Consider the following 27044-nt stretch of genomic DNA (forward strand, 5'->3'; position numbering starts at 1 on the left):
AAGGAACATGAATCTTATGTCAGAAAAGACGAAATCAACAAGTCTTCAATAGCGTATCATAGTTGGACATTTAACCATAATTTTGACTTTGGGTCTGCAAAAATTATCCAAAAGGCTTCTTCCATAGGTGAATTTTATTATCTTGAGGCTTTTCATATTCACAAAGATTTAGCATGTTTAGTTAATGATTTGAAGTCCAATCCTGTCCTTCCTAATGCCTTTAAAATTCTACTATCTTAATTCAGTTATTTTTGCCGATAGATGGCGTTACCTCCTTGCGTTTGGTACTACCAGAGGGTATAAAAATCCGTTCAGTGGTTGCTTTCCTTTATTCGAAGTTCAGATTTTGAGCGTGAAGGTGCAGTTGCCCCTCGCTCCCTATTTTTAACTTCGCTAATTTTTCTTGTCCTTTGTGTTATATGTTTAATCAGATAGCCTGGCTCAGTAAAAGTAGGCGGCCAGTGTAACTCTGATTAAAAATCCGGTTATAACCACGTGCCGTGCTGATAAGGACCACGTGTTTCTGAGACTCCTTCCCCTTTATTTTTCTTCTTTCTAGGTATTTCTCTCTCCTGATGAGGAGGGACCTTTAGCTGCCCTCGAAATCGATTGTTTCAATATACTTACACTAAATACGAGGTAGTTTTTATGATTTTGATTGATGATCTATAATCCGGAAAAACTGATAATCTGGAATCGCCAAAGTCCTGACGAGTCCGGATTAAAGACTTTTGACTGTATAATTTTTCAAAGGCCTAGTATGCTTGAAATTAAGATAGTTAATACCTGCAGTATTACTAACCATTCAATAATCAACAGAATTGTTATTAAAATTTTTGTAATAAAAATGTAATAAAGGAGTGCATAGTAAAGAGAGAATGAATTTTCTGACAAGCTTGTTTCTGTTATAAAGATGAAGTGTTGCAACTCAGACATACAAAAATAACCATTTAATAAATAATGCCTAATGTAGTGTTATCTATAAATGGTATTTTCATGTGTGTTATATGTTGTTTTTTTGAATGGCTGGCTTTGAATCATATTGTTGATTCTTGCATCAATAAAGTTATGTTGAAATGTATTTTCATGGAGATTTTAAGAATTTTAATAAATTTTTTAAACTCTCTTACTACAGCTGTTTTAAGTTAGTCAGATACTTAAGATAACTGCAGCTGATATTTTCTTAATTTGCTTTTTTAGTAATCTTATTTAAATTTCAGGATGGGACCATATACAAACTATAGATTCCTTGCTCAGGAAAGGTGGTTACAAAGGTGTGATTACTAATGATGTGAGGAAATCAATCCGTCTTACCCGTTACCAAAGTGAGAAAATAACTGTCAGCTACAACGAGTACAAGAATTCTTGGCACTCTAGGCGATGCTAGCAACAAGCTCACGCTAGCTCTCCAGTGCCAGCTAGCGTGAGCCAATATGGATTATCTGCTTCGTGGGCCACCTCATCCCCCTCTCCAAATGGGGGTATGTGGTCCCCTTATGGGATGGGACCTCCTGGGCAATATGCACCAAATGTGTTGTTCCATCCTTCTGGTTTAGGCACATGGTGTTGGAAGCCTTAACAACAACACTTTGCAGCTGAATAGCTGTTGCTGATTTGTGCCTCAAGTTCCATAGTATAGTTTTTCATTCATCAAGACAGCAGCACTGCCTCTACTCTGCATGCAGTGAAACTTTGTTTCATTTAAGAGAATATATTTGTTTTATGTAAAGTAGTTTTCTGTCTTATGAGTTTTGTTCTGATATTGAGATTTTATTTTTTCTTGAAATTTTTCTTTTTGTGTTCTATGTGATTTTCTGAAAACCGTTCTTGATTATCTATTGACAGTCATTCTTATTGTAATTATAATGGATTCCGCTAATCTTTGGATTAGGAGAATCTTTTAAAATACAAATGGTTTGCTATATTTAGGACAAATTTTAAATGGAAGTTTCATTCAAAATTTAATCCAATAAATGAAAGTTTAGTATAGTCATTGAAATTAAGATCATGCATAGCATATATGAATATAACTGTTGAAGCTCACATATTTCAAAGTAAACTTTATAATTTATTGGTATATTCTTAACAACATAGGTAGTAAAAGCCATAAATATGTTGTAAAATACAGTCAAAAGTCGTTAATTCGGACACCCATAATTCGGAATGATCTATAATCCGGACATCAAAACTAAAAACTTTCTGCGCATGCGCAACGTTGACACATGCGCAGAGGCGTTCGCGCGTGCGCGTAAGACCTTTTACGACTGCGCATTTTATGTATAATGGACGTATAAGCTAAAATTATCTAATTATCTATTTCAGTTAATGTTGATGATTGCGTTGTTCCTTAATTTTCGAATTGCATCCGGCTTATTATTTTTTGCAGACTGTAAGAGCAATTTTATAAAAGTAAGCTTAAACTTTTGATTATATCAAATAGAATTTCCAATATATATTTGTTAATATGTAAAGGATCTAAAGCGAAAGTATGTTTTGAAATCCGAAATCTGTTTATCAATTTCACGCTGCTCGGCGGCGGGCGCCTAATGAATTGGAAGTTGATTTGTCAGCACTATTGTTATCTTCAGAGCAGATGTTTTTATTTTATTTCGCTTATAATTCCTTACCAAATGTAGTATTTCATCTCGATATGCTCCATCTTTGATATGATTTAAAACAAGTTCCTCGTCATTATAATTCGCTTCCGATAGCGAAGAAAAGTGACAGAGGTTATTGAAAATAAAAAAATTTCGATTGACTAATTAGTCGGTGTTCTTGACACAGCAATTATAGGACTTGAACGGCGGAACTTTGTAACTGAACAAGAAATTATGTCTGTTTAATAGAATTAAATAGAAAGTATTATCACATGAAACGAAGCAAAACTTAAACAACTTACATTGAAAGAAATGTTTAATAAAGTAAACAAATAAATATTAAGCTTTTTCTTTTTGCAAATTTTGATACCCTTTAGATCATAATTGTTCTTTATTTCATAAATTACGGTTTCACATTTTTAATTTTAGAATTTCTGCATGCCATCTTACGAGATTTAAACTGATGATCTATAATCCAGAAAAATCGATAATCCGGAATCGCCGAAGTCCCGACGAGTCCGGATTAACGACTTTTGACTGTATATAATTTTTGAACTTTTACTAAAAGAGGAGTTGAAATGTTTATTGATCAGCAGTAATAATAATCTATCTGTACTTAAAAAATTGTTTGTTGTGATAAATTTTAACTTCAAGAATTCTTATAGCTCAGTCAGTTATAAAATAACATTAAAATCATGTCATTTCAAACATCTGTAATGAACAGCTTGTTTATAGGTTATGTTTTTTTCCCCAATATCACTGAAAGAAAGTTCCTACTATTATTTACTGTAAAAAAGCTAATAAGACATTATCTAAACAGACATGACATATCTTGTTTTAGTGAAAGCAAGATAAAATAATATTTGTCATTCATGTAAAGGTTCAGTACATGAAAAACTACAGACTGAACTGATCCGAAGTATATTTTGTCAGGTTACATCATAAATCTTTAATCGATTGGTAAAAGTCCAAGTTTATATATTTTGCTGGATTATATTTTACTTTTAATATTCAGTTACAGTATATATGTTGATATACTAGCAAATCTGATTTACAGATCTCTGAAATTATGATGTGCTTGATCATAATCTCTCTGACTACAAGAAACTTTAGAATATTTATAAGTATCTTGGTGATCAAAGTTTCACTGTGTCTAAACATTTTAAAATGTAGGTTACTTATGAAGTTATCTGCTTGAGTGCCTTTATACTTCTGATGACTTCCTACCAAACATACTTCAGAACCTTGTAATGCTATTCATATTTTTTACTATAAAGCAGTTTTGGTACCTGTTATTTATCCATGTGAAGTAAGTATGTAGTAATGAAGTGCAGTTATTTTTTTATTTATATATATTTTTTTTACTAGTCACACATATTTTTAGGCAACAGGAACAGTTTTGTTCTGTGGTACTTTTATTAAATGGATTTTCTTTAATCTTGATTTGATTTAAAAAATGCAATTTACAGCATTTTAGATTATTTCTTTTATGGTTTGTAATATACTGAATATGTTAGTTTTATTTTCATATAACAGGCTCAAATATTCTTTGGTTAAATGATTTTATTTTGTGAATGTCTCAAATACTGAAAGAAATTTTGATAAATTTATGCTCATTCAAAATTAATTTTATTTCATTAATTTATATAAAAAATTATAATATTTATATGTAAAACTTTACATAATTTATATACTATAAAAATATATAAATTATGCACAATTTCATTATAATTTTGAAAATATTGGGCAAATTATTAGCTAATTATGCATTTAATGAGTAATTGCTTGCCATCCTTCTATTTATTATTTATTTTAGAATTTGCTACATTCAGCAGAATTTGAATGCATGTAAAATTTTTTTGTGATAATTCTACTGAAAGTATTTGTGTATTAACCTAGTAAGTTTCACATCATGTTCTTGTTCATTATTGATTTCGAGTGCAGTAAAACCCTGCTTAACCTAACTGAATTGGAGGAAAAAATAACATTGAGGATGCAATTATCAGTCACCTAAAATTTTTTAAAACCTTTGTTTAATTTGCATAATTTGTAATGAAAGTTAGTTAGCTCTATAATGCAAAGAGTACTAAATTGTGAAATAAATTTCTTACGATGACTTGTAAGTATTTGTGTTCATTCTTGAATTATGTCAATTAAACATGTTTTATACTAAAAGTGTTATCTAAAACTTGCTGAACTAACACCAAAAACAGAAGCATCAAAGATTATAATAAATTACTGAAACATTTTGTAGAAATCCCGCTTAAATGTTTTGTGCTCTCTGAAAATATCTATCAATTACGAGCCATTGATGTTGAGAGTATTTTGAGAAAATATATATGATATGATGCTTTCCTTGTTTATGAAGTTTAGTGTTTGTTATTGTGTAGTATTTTTAATGTCATGTTTTTACAAGTTAGTCTTTACTTTTATATGAATTTTCATGCATTTAAACAATTGTATTATTTGTATTCATTACTCATTGTTTTAAATTTCTGCATTTATGGTGTATAATAGAAAAATTTCAGTTTTTGTAAAAATCATTTTTTGGTAATTATTAATGCTGTGTACCAATTTTGTGTATGTAATTTAAATGAGAAATTTTGACTTTTTATTTTATGCAAAATATGTTTAAAAATAATAGTTTTGTCTCAAAAATGTTTTGTAAAAAAATTAATCATTTACATTTCTTATGAAAGCTAACCTAACAGGCGATAAGGAAACCACCCAAAAACTTTATGTGAAATAAGTTTAAATCTTGTTAGTTCGTCTAAAAGGGGTTCTGCTGTAATCTTTAAGAATATTTTAAAGTATTACATTAATTGCTTTTTTTTTTCAAGTATATAACATTCATGTTTAAAAAAAGGCAACCAAAAAATTACATACATATATATTTCTGTACATCTGCTGTTAAATAATAACAAAATATGTTTTCTAAATTTTTCATTGAGAAAAAGTAAAAGTATTTAATATTGCAGTCTTTTGCTTTAAGTGTTAATTATGTATTACATTTAGTTTTATTACCATATTGTTTAATAAGTTTTGACAAATAAAAATTTTATGCTGTTAAATTTGAAGCATTTAAGAAAGTATTTTCCCCCATATCTCATTTTTATTCATTATGGTAATGGCTTTTAATCATTTGGTGAAGGAAATTATTCTGAGTTTGTTTACCCATTGAGTGAATTTACAAAATGAGGAAAAAATATGGTAAATACTAATTTTTATAAATTAATTTCAGAATATAATTTTGTAGTAGAAATTTAAATTATTTTGACTTTATTGCAGAAATAAGCAGAGAGAAGTGAAAAAGTAACTTCATGTTGTGTCTTACAATAGCTTGTAAAATTTTTAATGTATTCAAATTGAATTTTATTGATATTAATTTTCTCTTACTTTAAATTTTATGATCTGTTTTCATTCAACAAAAGCTCTTTCTGTGTATATATATGCTACTGTTAAATCCGAAGTCTGGTAAATCCTAGGTTTTACCGGTAAAACCTAGCTTTTACCAAAGTGGCTTGGTAAAAGTCCAAAGTATGCTTTAATGTGATTCCATTTTGGACTTTGCGGTCCTTGGTTTTATCAAGCCTTTGTGGTAAAACCTAGGAGTTACCAATGCCTTCTGGTAAAAGCCCGAAATCAGGGATTGCTTATGATAAGATTTTCCATTCGAAGAAAATAAAAGAATAAAAAGAAATTAAAAAAAAAAAAAAAAAAAAAAAAAAAAAAAAAAAAAAAAAAATGCAATATTTATGCCATTTCACAAATAAGATCCCAAGGGAAAAACTGAATTAATGCACAATTCTGTTGATAACTACTGAAGAGATTTTAATAATTTTTAAAAATAAAATTGGCAATAATTAAAAAAAATTAAGAGCTCAGAGAAAAAGATTAATAAAAATTATGAAATTTAAAATATAAAAAAAAAAAGTAGTACGTTTTTCTTTAATACCTCTGATACTTCTTATTACCTGGTATAACAAGGTTGACTGTTATGTCATTTTAAATTACAAAGTATATCAACTGATTTGCACAAACACATCTTTGTAATACATATCTTTGAACAGCTGCATTTGAGTCCTTGTCCTCGAATTAAAGGAAGTTTTATACTACCTCATGTATACTTATTTTTCCTGTACCAACTTCTTCGATGTTGAAAAAATTTTCTTTGTAAAAGGTAACCTGGTTTCTTGCATACAGCAATTTTAAATTACCAAATAGAGTACCAAAAAACATAAAATTCAGCAACATTAATGTCTGTAATAATGGCTATTACTGATTTTGAATCCGTTTTCGATCTATCAATATCAGGTACTGTTATTTTAACATTTTGTCCTAGACTAGGTTTCAAAAAGTTTTTAGTAGACGCAATCTTCATCTACTTTGCCTGCTTCTCAAGTCCTTCCTTAGCTGTCTTTCGAAACGCTTTCACATTTTGAACTTTGTTGATAATTGCACCTGTTGTATCAGAGTATATACCTGGTTCATGTTTTCTTTCAACTTGAACTTCAGGATTGACTTCCATCATTATCGACTTCTTTTTCACATGTATTTATTATCTTGCAATTCTAAATCAACTGTTCATTCAAGATTAGTGCCTTCATCTTTTGTATTAACCATGCATTCATTATTAATATTTATAATTTTTTTTGAGTCCTCTTCTGTGGCCTTGAACAAAATTATGTGGAAAAACTGAGCAAGTCCCAGCTTCATAGGGCAACCAAACATAGATTTCTAAGGTGAACACTTGATTCCATTGTGATATGCTTTGTGATGCGCTTTTAGTGTGCAGACTTTTGGAGTAGGATGCATTTTGTAAGATTATATACACTAAATCAAATTTTATAGGGTTGGACTGCATATCTATTAGGTCGACTTGGCATCGATAATTGATTTTGCTACGCGCAACTGGTTTGATTACAATCCCCCTTTTCACATTTTTTGTTTTTTCTGACATGGTTCACATAGTCTCAAATACGTGACGATAGATACTACTGGGACATTCTTGTACTTGCGATTCAGTTCCTTACGGCCAGCTGCGATATGAGTATTGTGTATGACGTTGAAGATTTCATCAATTGTAACATAATACAGTATTTTTGCTTATTCTGCAGATAGTGGTGCTATAAGTATGTCATCTCCAATATTTAGAATATCATAACGTTTCAATCACAAATTTTGCTTTTTTCACTTCATTTATTAAAGAAGTTTATTTCTCATTTGTCAAGTAAAAGCTGTTAGCATGCTTCTTCCACTTCATTTATTAAACAAGAATATTTCTCATTTGTTAAATAAAAGCTGGTATCGCGCTTATTTTTTACAGATTTGAACAAAATGTCGTAAAACATTTTTCATATAACATCACTCGTTTCTTGTCAGCAAAATAAAGAACGCAAAATATGTTTAAATGGAAACAAACTGCTTCTATTTTAGATCGTAGCCACTTATTTGAATTTGTTCAAAGCTATTGCAAATGCCGCAAATAAGAAGGAACGGCAACAGAAAAGTGTTGTGACGGAATTTGCTTGCTTAGGTTTATTCAGAGCTGATTAAATCCTTCTTTTCGGGCTTTTGCCAGAAGGCGTTGGTAAGTCCTAGGTTTTACCGCAGAGGCTTGGTAAAAGTCCGAAATGGAATCATATGAAAGCACACTTCAGACTTTTACCACTTTGGTAAAGCTAGATTTTACCAGACTTCTTTTACAGTAATATATATATATGTATGTATGTATGTATGTATTTCAAAATTATATTTGCTTTGAAGGGAATGAGTCTATCTTCATTTGAGATTTTTATTTGTGTACTTAATTAATCTAATAATCAGATGTAAATGCTTATTTCATATATTTCTTCCCAAAATCTTATTTTTTTTCCATGAAAAGTGTATAATGTGATATAAGGTTTTGTTTGGTTTAAATCAGATATTTGGTAATCCAGATCTAATAATCAGATGTGTGGTACATAAATCATAAATGGTTTAAGCTTTTTGCACCATCAGTGCAAATTTCATATATTAGATGCTCATGTCATCCATCATATAGGGAAACTTATTAGAATAAGTACTGTGGTACCTGCAGCTGTGGTAATATCTTTGTGAGTACATCTTGATTATACATATATGATCAAAGTGTTAACTAGTATGAGACTTTTTCTTTAGATGAAGGTCACTTCATGTGCTATGTTATTTTCACTTGTATTTTTGTTACCAGCTTACTTACGTTGTTTCAAAAGTTAGTGAATTATCCACTTTATTAAGTTATTGAAATTTCATGGGAAGTGTAATGTTTTGGAATTAAAATTTCCTCTTTTCTTGCATATATCGGGTTTGATGTATGTAATTTAAATAAAACAAAAAACTAAATAAATTTGTCAACAGTAAATTAAACAAAATATTTCATTGACTAATTGATGGCTTAATTTCTTCTCTAGTTCATATTATCAAGTTAACTGGGGTGATTGTACTTAATTTTTGCCATCGCCTTTCGTATGCACAGCTGTGAGAATTATTAAGCAGTCTTAGTTTATATAAAAATTAGATCCATACACAGTGGGAATTAATAAAATTGTGAAAATTAGGTTATATTTTAATTCTGACTTCGAAGAAAGAATATATAACAGATGTGTTATTTAGCTTGTGGATTTGAATATTGTTCGTAGAATAATGTTGCTGAATACTGTCATTTGAGTGCTGAAATTTTTAAAAGAAAATTTAAATTCTGATCTTAGAAAATTATCCCATTTTGAATTTTTCTATTTTGTGATTGGTAAGTGTGGGTCACACACATTTGTGCTCAGCACTGGATGGATTTTCCCTAACATGTTATTTTTAAAATATATTATGTAATTATTTTAGAATTAAAGTGTAGCATATAAACTTACTGTTGACAATTTAATATTTTTCTAAAATTGGAAAGTTCAAAATTAATTTTTTTTTAAAAAGCAAAACAGTTTCGCACTGAAAAACAGTAATAATAAGCTAGCGATTAGAGGAAACAATTTTCTCCTTTCCCCCTCCCTATAAAAAGTAAAATGTTTTTCATAATGAAGTGAATCTTTTGAAAAAGATAAAATCTCATGATTTCTGTGTTATAAACATGCTATTCTATTTTTATGGAACACAGTTCTACATTATTAGGAGGAAATCAACAGAAGACAGTGGACACTCATTATACAATATCATTATCATATTTCTCTCATCCTCATAACTTATAACCGAGCCATCAGTCTTTCAATATGGAGGTGCATCTCGACCAAGTTGTGAAAGATAATGGTAGAGAATGTTTCTTGGACCCGAGATTACCATTTAGTATTTTGTGGTACTCAAATTTTCTTTACATAATAATATATTTTTAATCTTATTTTTTTTTAATGAGACGTATAATTTTATTGAGTTGAAATGTGTTCAGCATTGCATTTCGAAGATTATGCGTTATGTAAAATAACTATAGGAATATTAAAAAAGCATAAGAAGCACTTAAAATGGAGTTGCTAGTATTTTGTACTGCCAGCATTAGAGATTAGTGACTTTGAGTTTTTTCCCCAGTCATGTTAATTTGATTCAAAGGAATTGTGAAGAATATGTGTATAATTAAAAGATTTAGTCTAGTTGGATGATGGGTTTGCTTGTTTTTGTTGTGTTAGTATGAGATTTGAAACAATGTTCAAAATAGTGAAGCAAGTAATAAGTTATTAATTGTCTAGTTCTGTATAACTTCAGGAGAATGTAAACTGGAATTATCTAAATTAACTTATTAGTTAGGATTCCAGGAACAGTGTATTTTAAAATGTATTGCTAAGTTGCATGCTTTTTTTTAATCTTGGTTTTTGATTTTTCCCCCTTGTTTTATGAAATATTTGAAAATATTTGAAATATTTGAAAGATTAGGACTGTTGCTGCATGCATTTTAATTTGATGTGTAAAACTTTTTCTGCTAGAGAATTTTTGAACAGAAGATGCCAGATAAAAATATGAATTTTAGCTTAATTCAAAGAAATTTTACGTTGATAAGCTGGTTCCTATTTTGGGGAGGTGCGAAGCATTATCAGATGGTAATTGAATAAATAGTTCTCTATAAAATGGAATTGGTATAGAATAATCTAAAATCATGTGCTTGATTATTATATTTGAGAAGTCACTGTAAGGCAACTCGTATGTAATGTGAATATATATATTTTTTATTAATAAGGATATCAACATTAATCTTCTATATCTTTCAAATAAACATTTAAGTAATCTTTTTTATTGTCTCTTTCAAATAAACATTTAAGTAATCTTTTTTATTGTCTGAGAAATTATGCAGAGAAATGAATCAAGAGAATTTGTATACAAAATAGGACAAAAACTTTTATTTGTGATATTATGGATAAAAATCCAGAATTTGTGTTTCATGCTTGAATAAGATGAATTGAAATTATTGCTTTTAAAGTGAAATAACTGATATTTTAATTTATTTTTTTGAATGAAAATTTCAAAATACTGTTATTGAGGTGTTATGCTGTATTATTCATGCATATTGAATAATGTATATTTTTTTACTGAACACATTTATTTGAGTTTACTATGTTTGCATGTACTATTTGTATGAAAATTGCTTTTTAATGCTGAATATTTTTCAAAATGCCTTATATTTTCTTTTAAAATGTAGCTTTGTAGGGTCATTTATAATACGTTACGAGTTTTGTTATATGTATTTCTAAATTTTAAGCATTAGATTGAACAAATGTAAAAATTTTAGAAGTATTTACATAAATTGGAAATTGTTTTTGTGAGAATGCATTAGTACTTTCTGTTAGGTGTATACTATATTTTCTCTGAATTTCTTATTTCCATGTGCTCAATTGATCAATTTTACTTTGATTTATTCTGGAAATAATAAATAAATTAATCTTTGTTCTCTTAATTGCAGAATGAAGAGGCAGATTAATGTAATTCACATTTATTTGCTCCTAGGTTCCATGACCTTTAGAAATTTGCAGACTATGGAACTTACGTGAAAACAATAAGTATGGTTTTTGTATGCGAATTAGTATCATTGAGATCATGTGATGTCTTAACAAGTTTATGGACAGCTTGAAAATGTTTCAAACCTATTTTAGAATATTCAGTAGTTTTTAGAATTAAAAACCAAAAATTACATTGATATAACACTCACAAATTGCTTTCTTAATCTTTTTAAAATAAAATTAAAAGTATGAATGTGAAAGCTTTTGTTTAAGCTATAAAATGTAGCATAAAGTATTTATGAATATGCAAAAAATCTGAAGAATTTAAAATACTATAGAAGCATTTAATAAAAATGCCTAATATTATGTTGTCTCATGAATGATGCATATTTTTCTTAATGTAATAGTTAAACAGATCGTTGTTTAATTAACAGTGAACTGTAAAATCATATTCATTTCATGCCATTACAGAATGTGTTGTTCTTATAACTGTATATTTATTGAATTCATCTAAAGCAGGATTATTGCTTTTTCACACTCATGTGATCATACACAATTTTATGGTTGTAGTAAATGCCCTCTGTCTCTCTTCTCCCCCCCCCGGGTCAAGTTACATGTATGAAATATGTATGGGGGGGAATCTATTATGATTTTTCAAGATTCAGCGAGTAGGAGGTTTTTTGATACTTGAAAACAACATAACGAATATTTTTAATAAGCAGAACTGTCATATGTACATTAAATATACTGAAATTGATTGACATGGAATCTTAATATTTTTGTTATTTATAAGCATATCTTTGCAGAATTTAGGTTGACTGAAATTGTTTGTGTAGTATGTGAATTTAATTGCTACTCTGTAAAAGAAAAAATGGAAAAGGAGTGTTTTTGTGTATTCCTTATATATTGTATGTTTTGAATAAATCTGTTTTATTAATGGAAGGGGGAAATGTGCCAATTTAAATAGCAAACTCAGGTTCTAAATAGTTTGAAAGAAACAGCTTGTATGATTTGGAAGAAGTGTGAAATTGAAGTTTACTTGTAGTACTTTTCACAGAAGACAGCCACTCTTTCTGTTCTAAGATTTTATTACTGTAGGCGTTTGAATTTTATTATATGTGTTTCAGGTGCTTTTAATGTATAATGTCGAAATATAAAGGTTTATTCAGAAAGTCTTAATTTTTTGAACTCTTAACTATTAAAAAACGATAAATCTGATCTTTTATTAATATAATAATTAAAATATGTTTTGGGAACTCATTAACATTTTATTAATTTTAATACTTGTTGAAACTCATATGAATGAACATACTGTACAAAGTTTCAGGGTTGCCACGCTACCTGGAAAACCGGGAGAACCGGGAAAAGTCAGGGAATTCGAAAATTGACCAAAAAATTCAGGGAAAAGTCAGGGAATTTAAGTATTTTTGTCAAAATCTGGAAAAGTCGGGGAAGTTCATACAATGATCCCGCCAAAAAAAGCGATTTTTGCGCCGGCGTCGGAAGAGATAACTTTTTGGCGAATTGCCTATCACGTGAGTGTCTGCTGTCATAGAGCCAATTTTCGCAGCTCCAATTTGATTGCCTTTTAGAAAGGCAAAGCAAGTTTCCCGCAACTTTTGGTTTCCAGTATTCTCGAGAATCGCATGTGCAGTGCATGAACTAAAGAAAGTACCTGTTCTCGTATAAAACGAAATGGGTTTAATCTTAGTATACGGTACCATGGAGGTTAGAATCAAAGAATATGTATTGTAAAGAAGGAAAACCTCTCTGCAACAGACGTGGCTCCGTTCCATCACAGAGGGAAACAGCTGTGCGTGATATATCTGCCGCCAAAGCTGGAAACCGGTGTCAAAGTTCGAAGGTCACGTTATCAAGAGTTCATTAAATGAATATCCTTTAAAATTTCTTTAACCACTTGCGCTAAAAAGACGTGACGCACGTCTTTTTAGCGCACGTCGAGATGTTTTTGTCTCAAACTGCGAGCGACGTGAACACCACGTCGATAAGCATTTATCGCAAAAATGAAAATAACATGGTGCACACGTCGCCTAACAACGAGATTGTTTATTTCTCGAGTTACAGCTCTGGATTGCACTCGCAGATGCGGAGCGGCGTAAATGAGACACTTTACCACTTGCTATATTGTAGCGCACTGCACCGCAACCGTGAAGTTTAGTCTTAGCGCAAGTAGTTAAACTCTAAATTAAAAGAAAATATTTTTTGGCGCAAGTAAATTAATTCATAGGTTAGTAATTTTCAGGGGGGAGGGGAAAAAACTACGAAAATCCGTTTTTAAAATTATTGCGAAAAATCCAAGAAGAAACGTCCTTTGATAAAACGTTTCTTCTTGGATTTTTCGCAATAATTTAAAAACGGATTTTCGTAACTTTCTTTTTGTCAAAGAACGTTTCTTCTTTACACGTTTCTCAATTTCCGGTACACATCGCGGAGAGGGAAATTCTGGCAGCCAGGTTCCGTCGCCAAATCCCTTGGCAAATTTTCCCTCCGCATTCTAGCGGCGTAATAGCATTTTACTTGTATGGAAAATTTTCTTCTTTACATAGACCAAAGAATTAGAGATTCTTTGCATAGACGTTTTTTGGTTAAAATAATCTCCATGTATGGATTTGGTGACATGATGATGCGCAGTAAACGGGTCATTTTGGTCTTGGCGACAATTTTCAAAATCGTGCCGTATACTAGAATTTTACCGTATACTAGAATTTTACCGCAAAATCTTTTTAAACTTTTCTTTTCAATAAATACCTTGCCATTTTGCAATAAAATAAAAAATAGTAATCTGTCATCTAGGCTAACCATGTAATATAACTAACTATATTCGCTAAAATATCGTTGATTATTCTAATTCAATTTTTAAGTAATTATCTTTATTTTTATGTTATTCGTATAATTTAATGATGCTTCTTCCCTCTAAATTTATTAATTATTAGTAAATAATATTTCTAAATTTCAGGAAATTTTCTCTGGCATAATCTTGAAATTAATTCTAGCAGTATGATGACATACCATCACGAAATTTAATGCACATATTTTTTTCTCATGTATGCTGCGAACTAAATATAAAATACCTCAATTTATTAAAATAGATTTCTTTGTTTCGTTCAGCTGCAGAATGTCTGCAAAAAAAGCCTTATTTTATTCCAGATTGGGAAGATTCTAATCTCAATCTTCAATGGAGAAAACAAGAACTATTATAATTATATTTGTGTTTTCAAGTGTTAAGGTGCTTTTTAAGAACATACCTCAAACAAATTAAATTTACCTAAAATCTAACCTAACTATTTAGCATTGTGTTGTGATTTATAAGGACCGGATTAGCCTCGTGTTGAACTGGTGATGATCATGAGTAATAATTAAATAAAACATACATTTGTTATCCAATGTATATATCTTAAATTTTATTAAGTTTCTTAAGTGGAAAAGTAAACAAAATTATCAAACAAAGTATACCAAGAATAATTAAGAATAAATGTCCTCTGGGATTTATTGAATAATTAAGTGAATTTGCTACACAATACAAGTAATACCATAATTTACCTCTTAGCGTAGCCAACGTACATTATGCGGATAGACTGGAATTTTCTTGAAACGCACCTGGAAAACCTGGAAAAGTCAGGGAATTTCATTCTCCTGTTTGAGTGGCAACCCTGAAGTTTACCCAAATATTTTGTAAATATGCAGATAATTTCAGTCTTGTTAAATAACCATGTAAGCCAAAAAACAGAATTTCGTTATTCTATTTAAAGATACAATGCTAATCAGAATGGGTTAACACGTGCCATTCTATTTTATATGGGGCATAGGAGTATTAAAAAAAAAAAAAAAAAAAAAAAAAAAAAAAAATTGTTTGAACTACTTGGAAAAACTTAGTATCATCAAAAAGGTATTAATAGCAAGTGAGTTATATTCTTAATACGAAAAATGTAGTAGGTAGTTAAGTAATTTTGTGGTATTTGAATACAATGCAGATGAAATGCATTATGCGTTCACTAAGAAATTCTTTAATAGAATATTTTTCGATTGTAAAGAAGGACAAGAATTAAAGTGATTAATTTACTGTGTTAATATTGAATTAATGTTTAAAAAGAAGAAAATGAAAGGGGAAAAAGGCAAGCCAAATCATTTTAAACACAAGTATCGTATTGATTAGTGTTTTTATAAAATATTTACTAGTATGTGCGTCACATATATTGAATATTCCATGTAGTTATGTATGTTTATGGTGATGGCAAAAGAATGTTTATTCATATTATTTTACTTTTTAAGAAATTTTATATATTATATAATTATTTACATTTTTGATATTTAATAAATCACCAAATAGAATTTGCATGTAAGATTTTTGTTTTTATTATTGATTAGTAGTATTTTCATTCTTATGACACTTTCATTTGCTGTAAGTTAATGGTGTGTGTTCACTATGCGAGCATAAGTAAGTAAGCTAATGAGCGCTAAATTATTTTGTTGCATGCCTATTATAGATGCTTTCCTTGCAAAGATTTTGTTTTTCATGTAAAAAGAAACAAGGCTGGTTGAATATCGGAAGCTATTTCTTAAATTAGTACATTTAAATTAATCTTGCTAAGCAAAGTAGTAGAGAACAGAAATTGTGTTAAAACTTTATTGCTACGCTTCCCCAAACCAACTGTGAGTATACTATATTATGTCTCTCTATTTGATTAGATTAAGTTCAGTGCTCTTAAGCAATTTATTACATACTTTCATATAAATATCACATTAATTTGGACATAGTATGAAGTTTTCCTACATTAACTGCCTTTCTAAAAACCGCATGCATCTTATATGTACAAGCTAATAATTAAAAGTGATATTAAGATAATTTATTACTTATCTTACAGCTTTTATGCTAAAAGGAAATGTATTTGCTTACTTGTGGGTGGAGAGTATGGTATTTAAATTATTTAATTATATTTTTTGTCAAGCATATTTAACATATCAATCTAATAATGTATATTTTATCTCATTTACAAGCTCTGTTCTTTTTTTTTCTTGTAAAGTATCTTCAAAAATTCATTGCTCTCTGGTGTGGGAAGTTGTATTTTATTTCAGTCGGCATAGTATAGTAAATCGTAACTGTGATGAAATATTTTAGTCAAACTAAACTAAAAAGTAAGAAAGAGTAAAAATTTGAGTTTTAAAAGGAATGAAGGATGTGGTAACAAAGTTACTGTAACTTAATGACATATTTAGAAATATACCAGAGAAATAGAATTAACTGTATGTTAATTTTTTTCCCCTTCTTGTTTTCTTGAAAGAAATTTAATCAATTAGTTTAAAAGTAAAACAAGTGACAGACAAGTTTAATGGCTTCTTTTCGTTATATAGATTTCTAAAAATAGAGATAATGTGGAAGTTTCTTCGGCTTCTATTGGATATAAATTAAGTATTGTTATTTTATGTTTTTAGCCCAAAGGGGTAATTTGCTTAGAAGGAATGTTAATTTCGTTTTGGCATTTTGCATTGATTCACTACAAGCGTTGTTTCACTTTTCAAATTGTTGCCACCAAATAGTATTGCCTGTATTATATTTAAAGAAATTAAATAATGAAGAATCTGCATAAATGTATATATGTTTCTGTCATTGTGATAAAATAAGGGTACCTAGAGCCATTAAATTTTGAATAATGTAATCTTGCGAGTATGGGCATCTGGAAGCTCAAATTTGGAATTTGTTTTATTATCAATTTCATATTTTGTAAAACTTAAAAAAAATTTTTGATTAACAAACTCAAAGATTTCCAAGTGAGCAATTGCAACTTTGTACAGAAAAAACATTTTTATCTCCAGCATATGAGACTGTGTATCGGAAATTCTAAAGATATGCTCATTTTAAAATTATTTTGCGATATTGCTCCTGAACTGAATTTATTAATTTTAAGTGCAAAGAACATGATATTTAATAAATAAAGGTAACACACAGAATGTTAAAAAAAACCACCCCTTTGGACATAATTTAAAATCTGAACCTTTTCAGATTTTAAAAAAAAAATTATTGATATATAAATGCAATCTGTGCTTTGACACATCCAAGAAAGCCTGTTAAGAATCTATAAATTCAATCTTTGTACTTAAGCAAAAGAACTGAGATTAACTCTCACTTTCAGTCAAATTTGTGATTTAAACTAGCTTAAAGTTATGAGCTTAGTCAGAGTTATAATTTAAACTAGCGTATTACAATATATCATGATGTAGTGAATCCCTTCGAAAGGGCCATTCACAGTGAGGTCTATCTGAGCTAATGATTCAGTTCCATGTGTCGACTAGCTCTGCCATATATGTGAAGTTCAGGTTTTTCAGCTTACTTTGCTGTGAATTAAAAATGATTTTGGAACTATGTTCGCTGTACCAGATATCTCTGTTAGCTTAGGTAAACACCAGTATGATTGGCCTATAAAATGAGAAACTACAGTTTTAGATAATTTTAGAGCTGCTTGCAGTGGTGTTTGCTTTAGAGAAGTGGTTTTCATTAGTTGCATTTATTTTTCTTCAACTTTCAGTAGTGGTGGTTATTTTTGTTCCCCAGAATACTGGTCTTTTGCAGAAGTGGTTGTTCAGAGTTCGTATGGTCTTTAAAAGTAAAAAGTCCTTAGGCTTTTTGGAAACAATTCCTGGTTCTTAAAAGTCCATAATTTTGGCTAAAATCAGCAAAAGGTCCTTAATTTTACTCATCTAACATTTCTGCCTATTTTTTATGACAACCATTTTAAGTGTTAATTAACATTTTGGAGGAATATTGTATGGGTGAATCATTTGCAAATGTGTATTTGACGGATTATCATTTGAATTTCTTCATACTTCTTAATATAAACTGTGCAATACTCGAATTTTTGAACACATATGTCCCTGCCTTTATTGAAACATATGAAAGTTCGTTTTTGAGAATGAAAAGTTTATTAAATATTATATCAAAAATAACTTTCCCATTTTTGAAATATGCTTTCTTTTATTATGCAGTTCTAAATTTGGCAACTTAGCAACATTTTCACGATTTCAAGATCAGTTTGTGTAAAAAATATTTTATCCGGAGTTTTGAGAATTTTTTGTGATACCCCCCTTTACAAACATAAACAAATTGATATCATTAAAGTAATGATAATCTGTCAAAATTGTAGTTAAGAAATAACGTTAAAATTTTTTATTTTCCCATGTTATATTTTGAAATAATATTACTTTTCGTTTTGGTAACTTAAAAATACTTTGATTCTGAAAAACAAGATCGTAAATGCTATAAAACACAGTTCAAAAGCATTTCTTAGCAGAGATAAAAAACCTACTATAATTATTTAAAAATAAATTTTATTTGTCTTTTATATTTTTATAACAGTTTTCTCCCTTGTAGTTTAAGAATAAGAAGTGTAAGAATATTCAAATGTGTCAGTTTTCTCTTAAAAATTCACTTTACACTTTGCTTTTGTGTACTTTTTATTCAAAAATTGTCTAGCTTTTTGCTTTTACCGAGTGAAAAATTTTTACACTTAGAACTTCAGAAGGTATAGAAGGGTTTGAAAGCAAGATTTATAGAAAAATATGACAAAATGAAAAATGTCTTTATGGCATTAACATGTAATAATGATTGGGTTTCATACGAAATATGAAATGAATTTCTTATTCTTTAGAGAAGTTTTGTAAGAACAGTGAAAAACAGTCTGCCTTTGATCCTAAAAGTCTTTCTCTTGACATGTTTATCTTCATTTATTTTCTCATCTTTTCATTAGATACAAGCATGGAAAACTGCAAAATTAATTCTAATCTTTTCACTTGGGCGGGCATCTGTAGAAAGGACTTTTTCTATTAATAAAGAAATTGAGAACTGAGAATTTAAAAGATTTAGCTTACATATATGTGTCATTGCAATACAGGAGTAGATCTAAGCATTTTGCCATTTCGTGCAATTTCTGTGGGTCCTGCAAAGTGTTATTCCTAAACATTTTGCTAATCCATAATCCCTAAATTTTGTTGCTCATTGCTTCATTAACTTCTAAGATTCTGCCATATTGTCTCTGGTGCTGGCCTTGATGGTTTGCATTTATTTTCAGTATTCATATATTATTAAATAAATAAAATTAGCACATTCTAAATACACATGCATTTCTTTAGAATAACAGAAGTCTTCAGTTAAATCTTGAATCCTGAAATGAAGAGCAAACTTATTCAGAAAGAATTTGATTATGTGAGGAGAAAGAAAATTGTTTTTTCAAAGGTATATTGTTGAAACATCAAGAAATTAGAGAATGAAGCAGAGACTAGTGGGAACATTGTTTTGTTTTTTGAAAGAAACTTAGAAAAGATGCTAAGGAAAAGGAAATTGTAAATTAGCTAAAATGTTTGGAAAAATTCAAATTAAAAAGAGATACAGTGGTTGGACAAAAATATGGAAACGCCGAAATAAAAATATATTACTGTATCTAATATGGTGTAGGAAAGCTGTTGGAATTCAAAGCAGCTAATGAATAAATAGAGGTCTTGCATGCTTTGCAAGGGAATCATGTACCATTCTTCCTGGAAAAACTTGGCAAACTCAGTAAATAATGATGGCAGTGCTTATGCAGATTTAAAATATAAAATAGCTGTTAAATATAAGTTTAAAAAATTTCACTTACACAAGTATCCAAGTTCAAATTTCCAAAACACATTTCACATCCACTTTTAAAGTTACTACAACACTGCAACAAGTTCAACCAAAGAAGAAAATTAAATTCAAAACCAAAGCAATAAAATATTAAAGCTCAAAAACTGACAAAGTCAAAAAAAAAAAAAAAAAAAAAAAAAAAAAAAAAAAAAAAGATCACTGTTAAAACAAATGTTAGATCACTCAGTAGTAAACTTGCTATGGAACTACCATTAAAACACTTGAAGCCAACAGTAAGAGCAAGAATAATATCTTTTAACTACATTTCCAAAATTCCAAACCCCCCCCCCCCCCCCCGGGAAAAAAAATTCACAACTTACAATTGCTGTAAAACACAAAATTCACTATTCTACTGTTTTCACACATTTCTTAGACAGCAATAAATGTTCGCAAAACTCACAACTAGGTAGAAAATAAATTACTCTAACTCCGATAAGTTAAACAAGAAACTTCACTCCAGCTGAAAATTAACTTTAAAAAAAAAAAATTCAATCAATCCCTAAGTAAACTGTCACTGATCCCGCGCAACTTCACAAATCTAACCAAAATTAAGTTTAAGAAACAAACATTTCAGATCTTTCCAAAAATAAATCTCCAAAGCAATTATTCAAAATGCCATAAGTAAAATCAACACATTAACACAAATGCAATTCTCACCAAAGCTTTAAAGTAAATGATAAATGGATCAAACATCTAGGTGAGCACAAAAAATTTCATTATTTATAATCAAAATGTAATATTCATACACATAAAAACAAAATAAAAATCAAATATAAAATAATACACAAATAATATACACAAAAATTATTTTATTGGTCTGCCAGTCGTGAGGTCATGGCACCATTGTTAAATATCTGAAAATTTGTTTTATATATTTTTTTAAACTTTACTGAAACTAATTCATGGTGCTGCGACACACACACACACACACACACACACAAAAAAAAAAAAAAAAAAAAAAAAAAAAAAACACTCAAATCAAAGAAAAATTAAATTTATAATAATCAAAGATTAATCAAATAAACAATCATATATCATATCAATATTCTTATAAACATTCGTATAGTGGTAGTACAATTTAACTTTTAGGTTCGCATTGTGAGTAACCTATGCAAAAGGAAATATCAGTAACTCCAAATTCAATTAAACTCCATGTTTTTTAAAAGCATCCCGGCTCAAACAAATGGAGGGACGTGACAGACCACAATAACTTACACACTAAATTAAACAAATGAAACATAAAATATATCAAACACATTTATTAATTTCTAGAAAATTCAAACGTATGATAACTTGGTAAACTGATCAGTCCCCTACAAATTAACCTTAAGATGTAAATTAACATATTTATTTTAAATCTTACACTCATGTTAGGTGTACTAATTTTTTTTTGTTTTAACATTACGTAACTCACAATTTTGTTGGATGTACCAATTTTTTAATTATTCGTTTACAGGTATATTTAAATAACTTTTCATTACTTAAATCTTCAAATCATTTCGTTTACAAGTACATTAATATAACTACTCATTATTTAATTCTTCTAACTTTAAGTATTTGTTCTCTTTAAGAACACTGATAATTTCCACATCGATTAATTAATTTAAGTAATTGCTCAGATTTCAACAAACCTTAACATGAAGACTCTTGCTTAAGATAATTATTAAAGTAAAACAAATAAAAAAAAAAACAAATCACTCACGGGCCGAAGTCCATACCGCACACTCCCAATAATCAGGAATACCTTTGTATACTGATTAATAAGGCGATTTGACTGCTCTACAGATTGTTCAGCGTCCAAAGTTTACTGGAGCGCCACATTATTCCTGCTGTCCTTTATTCACTAACCCTCGTTAATGGAGATAGACATTTCTTGCGAATTTTAAAGATGACTTGGTTGAAACACCACTGAAGCTGTCCTTACAATAAATAAATTCCAGAGCACGGAAGGATGAAAAATCGACGCAGCTGACACAGGCAGAATAAACAGCATCGCACACCTTAGACGGATCCTACACGAGTCTCTTTCATTCTGGAAGCCTCGAAACCCACGAAAAAACGTAGAGCACCTTTGGAACAAAATCTAATTAGGAAGTCAAAGTCGGTAAAAACAGGAATACGGCATCAGGATATCAGGATCACCAAGAGAATTTGCAGTAGAATTCTTGGAACAAGAGAATCAAAATTCTCTGCTGAGCTCTACGCCTTATGCCAACGCAAATTCTCGCCAGCTAAACGCCTAGAGAAGCCTCCGACTAACAAGCGAAACTAAGTTTTACGAGAATCCAATGACCTAAACTTAGTACACCCCCCACTGTCTTGAAGTAAGCAAAAGTGCAACTTTAACAAAGCGACAGGAAGACAGTTTTCGTTTAACACGCCATTAGAAAAGGTGACACAGAACACCCTACTGCCTACATTGCTAGTAAAAAGGCCATAAACCAGATGGCTCTTGCAACTGTTTCCTGTCATTACACTATGCTTTCGAGAACTACCAGTTAAATAAAGCCTTAACAGCTTAAGAATACTTTTTTCCAGATTAAAATACACATGAATACAAATAAAAAATATTAGAATAATAATAACTTAAAACACATATTAATAATTAAAATATGTGACATAACAATAGCCCAGTAAAATATAGCCATATAAAATAGCTCAATAATATTGATATCTGGTGACAATGGTGGCCATGTAGATGTGAAAGTTCACCCTCATGCTCAGAAAACGAGTCCTGAACAATGTGAGCTGAGTGAACAGGAGCTCTGTTATCTCTCACAATTGGGGAACAGAATTTGACATGAGATGGACATGATCAGCCAAAATAGTTAAATAATCCTAGGCAGTAATGTAACCTTACATAGTAATGATGGGTTCCAAGGAATATCGTGATATGGCTGCCCAAACCATAACCGAACTTCTGCCATGTTTCACTCTTGGCAGCAAACAGTCTATCATATGTTTGGGAGGCCATTCTCTAGATGTAAACTTTCCCAGGATTCGGAAAAAGTGTGAATCAAGACTCATTCGACCAAATGACAGTCTTCCATTGCTCTACAGTCCAAGTTTAATGGCTTTGGCACCACTTTCTCCTCATACAGGCATTTTGATTACTTTCGAATTGCAGCTCGCTCTAAAATACTCTGTTTGTGGTATCCTTCGTATTTTTTTGGTGCTGACAGGGTTTACGAGTGCAACATTCAGTTCAGCAGTCACTTTTGTGGCTGCAGTCCTCTTATTTTTCATCATAATCCTCTTAAATGATCTTCTGTCATGAGCATTCAATACTCATTTTCCTATCTGCACTATGATTTAGTGGAAGCTCTTTTTCCAGTTTTCCTGTATGAGTTAAAAATCTTAGATATTGGACCTCTTAAAACACCAAACATGTCAACTGCCTTAGTTATGAAAGCACCCACCACACTCACCATACGAGCCCCAACAATTTGCCCATGTTTGAATTCATTTAGCTTCGACATAATGCACTCACAACTACACGGAACACTTGCATTTGACGAGATATTTCTGTATGTTTGTCCAATCCCTGCATTTTATTGTGTGTTGTTGCTATGAAATGTATGTTTTGTAGATTTTTATGTGTAATTATCCTAATATCGTTTTAGAATCAATATCATTAATTACTGGCATAATTATGTTAAATAAATATTAGATTATGTTTAGTAATAATGTATCCTGCTTATGTGTTTTATTCGTAGAATGGTATTACAAAATCCTTTGTCTACTTCCAAATATTTATGAAGCTAAAGTCTACTATGTCCACATTTTAGGTAATTGTTGAGGTTTACAATCTTTAACTGCAGTGACCATATTTCAGTATTTTTTAATTGAAAAATTATTTGAACCCTCTTTTTTTAAAGTTTTACAGATTAGCTATTATTTTGTTTTGGAATATGTAGGAAATTTGGTGTAGATTCATGAGAAATAAGCTGGATACTTATTGTTGAAATTTAACATGAATATTTTTTATATTTTAATATATTTTATTTATACATGCATACACTTTATTGTTTGAGTGATTTTTGACACCTTATGCTCGCATATTGTAGACTTACCAAAAGGAAATGGGAAGGTGGGACCCACTTTTGTATGTATATACATGCGTATGTAATTTTTTGTTCTCTAGTAAAATTTTTGAAATACTGTAAATATAATTCTTTTGTTAAAAAGTATTAATTTCATTATTTGTAGTCTTTCTGAATGTTGAACAAAACTTGTAAGAAAACATTTTCTTAGAATATCATTGTTTTATATGATATAAATTTTAGGCAAGACATAGCTGAGTGATGTGTTTGAAAATGCTGTTTCTTGAGATATAAAGGATCAAGCTACTTTTGAATATGTTCGTGTTGTTATTTTCAAAATATTCCAAGTGAAATCAGTCGGTGTTGTGATTGCTCCCCCCCCCCCCCCAATTGCATGAATTGTTGGATCTGTTGAATCTTAGATTGAAAAACTAAGTGTAATTTACTTCTCTGACAGTCTATGATTAATCAGAATTTCCTAAGTAGAGGGAAAAACTATGTATGTTTTATTATGTGTTCACCCATATAACTTACCTTTTAAACATAAGTAAAAAAATTACTCTAGTTATGCTAAATTTAGGAAAGTGATGCTTTTTTATTATTATGAATTACTTACTGTAAAGTGCTGCTAACAATGAAATTATAAGAAGCTCTTGTTAAAATTCAAGAGAATTTTATTAAACGTGAATAATTATAACTGGTGTAATCATTCATTTTGTAATAATTAAATGTTTATAGTTTGAAATGAACACATTACCGTCAAATCTAGTGAGTGTGAGTATTAATATTTAAATATCTTCATTGTTTAGAAAATTATGCATATGAAGTATGAATTTTATTTTGTTAGGTAACAAAGCTAGGAAGCACAATCTATTTAATGTGTGAAATTTCTGTTTGTAAAAATAAATATATCATGTTTTTTGTTTGCATTATATTTTTCATTGATTTAATTATTGTCAGAGGAGTAACCTATATAAGATGGGCTCTGTAAATTATTTGTGAGCAAGTTGTCTAAGTTATTTCTGATGATAACTATTCAGACTGATACTTAAAATGTTTGGGTTCTGCTGTGGTATACTTTTTACTGTGCCTTAGTGAACATTTGATTTATTGTTTTCTTTTACATTGTGAATGTATAACTTAAATGATTATTCTGCAGATTGTTATGACAACTATACAAAATAAATTTTGACTGTTTATATCATTTTGTTTGTGTTTTGTGCATTTTTTAAAAATATTTTCATTGAGAAAGTAACAGAATTACTAATAGTTTAGTATTTGTCTAATGGGATAATTTTCAATATTTTGATAATTTTGCTTGAAAGTATGGATGAATCATTTCTGTTAAATCACAAGTTTCACGGGACCTTTTAATTTAAATACAACTTGTTGTAATATAAAATGGAGTAATACTGCAAATGAGTACTGACTATTAGATAAATTACTAAAATTAATCATGCGGCCGGCAAGGATAATTTGAGAAGTAACCCCAATAGTTTTGATAGTAATAGAAGCTTTATGTATCCACACCCGGGATCTGCCACTGGAAATGACTTTGATAGAAATCAGGTTCCCTGCTATTTTCATGAAAAATCCTTATATCACAGTAAAACATAAAATTTCAAATAAGCATAGCATACTATTCAAATAACACAAAACTCACATAGTCATTCAAACTGCATTCTTATTTATTAATTCTATTCTACTTCATGACAAAACATATTTCTTAATGTTTAACTCCCTGGGGAATAAATAATAATAAAATTTAAGAAAGGTAATTAAAATCATACATCTCTTTTACTTCGGCCAACTAGGCGAAGAGGCTATCTATGTTAGGATACATTACAGTACATCAACTTTTCCTTTTTTTTCCTTGATTAATTAAGACCTTATACATTACTAAAATTACTAAATTTCTGATATTCATTACATTAATACTTGTACTTCAAAAAATCTAACAAAACTCTATCTCTAATGAACGCAAATTAAAAGAAAAATAATAAGAGAAACAGGGCTGCTGGAGTCCTTTGAGTAATCAAGCAATAAAAGAATGAAAACAAAATTTCTTAAGAGAGAGAAAAGATAAAGGAACTTAGCTGCTGGGTAAAAGGATAGTCTGACATTCCATTTTTGCCGAGGTCACTCCCACGCATTGACTGTGGTTCCGTCGAGAACGGCAGTGGGCCTGTCGTATGGTGTTTTTCTCCTTCTAATGTTCATCGGTGAGTCGTCATGGGGAAGGCACCTCCCTTTGACACATCTACTTCGTTGGTCGTTTACCCCCTTCTCTCGTCAATCGTCAGACAGGTTCGTAGAGAACACTTAAAAAAAAAATCGTCATCGTAGCGATTCAGCGGATGAGGCAAAGTTCATAATCCTTTACAGTAGACAAATAACATCGGCAATGGATTTCCTTTGGATTTTCATGATGTAGAAGGAACGAATATCGCAGACTCCCCACGAAAAGACTCCAAGAACGTAACAAAAGGAACACCCCGGGCAAGAACGTAAGAATAGTCCTCTATTTGACTCGGCAGCCAAGCGCGCTCAAGAGTGTCAGCAGCAAACGAAGAAAAAAAATCAAAATTCCAGAGAGCGAACACTCCAATTTTCTCTCCTAAATACCGACAAGCATTGCTTTCCAGACTTGGCAAAACTCACCCCTCAGAAGCTTCCAAAGTCCAATTTTTGTTTCCCGAAACCGGTTAAGTCTCTACTGTGCAAGTCTGCTACCTATGAAAATTCGCCAATTCTCTTGAAAAAACTCTCGGCTCGGCAAAATCCT

General features: G+C 30.1%; 1 protein-coding gene across 2 annotated transcripts in view; it reads left to right on the forward strand.

The window, feature by feature from the left end:
• LOC118187560 (nuclear protein AMMECR1-like) overlaps positions 1–25463 on the forward strand; it is a 75584-nt gene extending 50121 nt beyond the window's left edge. Inside the window, exon 5 of one of the 2 annotated variants that reach the window (XM_035357809.2) lies at positions 1221–25463. In XM_035357809.2, the coding sequence (XP_035213700.2) occupies positions 1221–1387 (167 nt within the window). In that variant the 3' untranslated portion in view covers positions 1388–25463. The remainder of the gene's footprint in view (positions 1–1220) is intronic. The other variant, XM_035357815.2, reaches the window with a different exon arrangement.
• The last annotated feature ends 1581 nt before the right edge of the window (positions 25464–27044 follow it).

The sequence above is a fragment of the Stegodyphus dumicola genome, chromosome 1 (assembly GCF_044657685.1).
Source record: "Stegodyphus dumicola isolate Sdum_Otavi_A_Nest chromosome 1, ASM4465768v1".
Taxonomy (NCBI): domain Eukaryota; kingdom Metazoa; phylum Arthropoda; class Arachnida; order Araneae; family Eresidae; genus Stegodyphus; species Stegodyphus dumicola.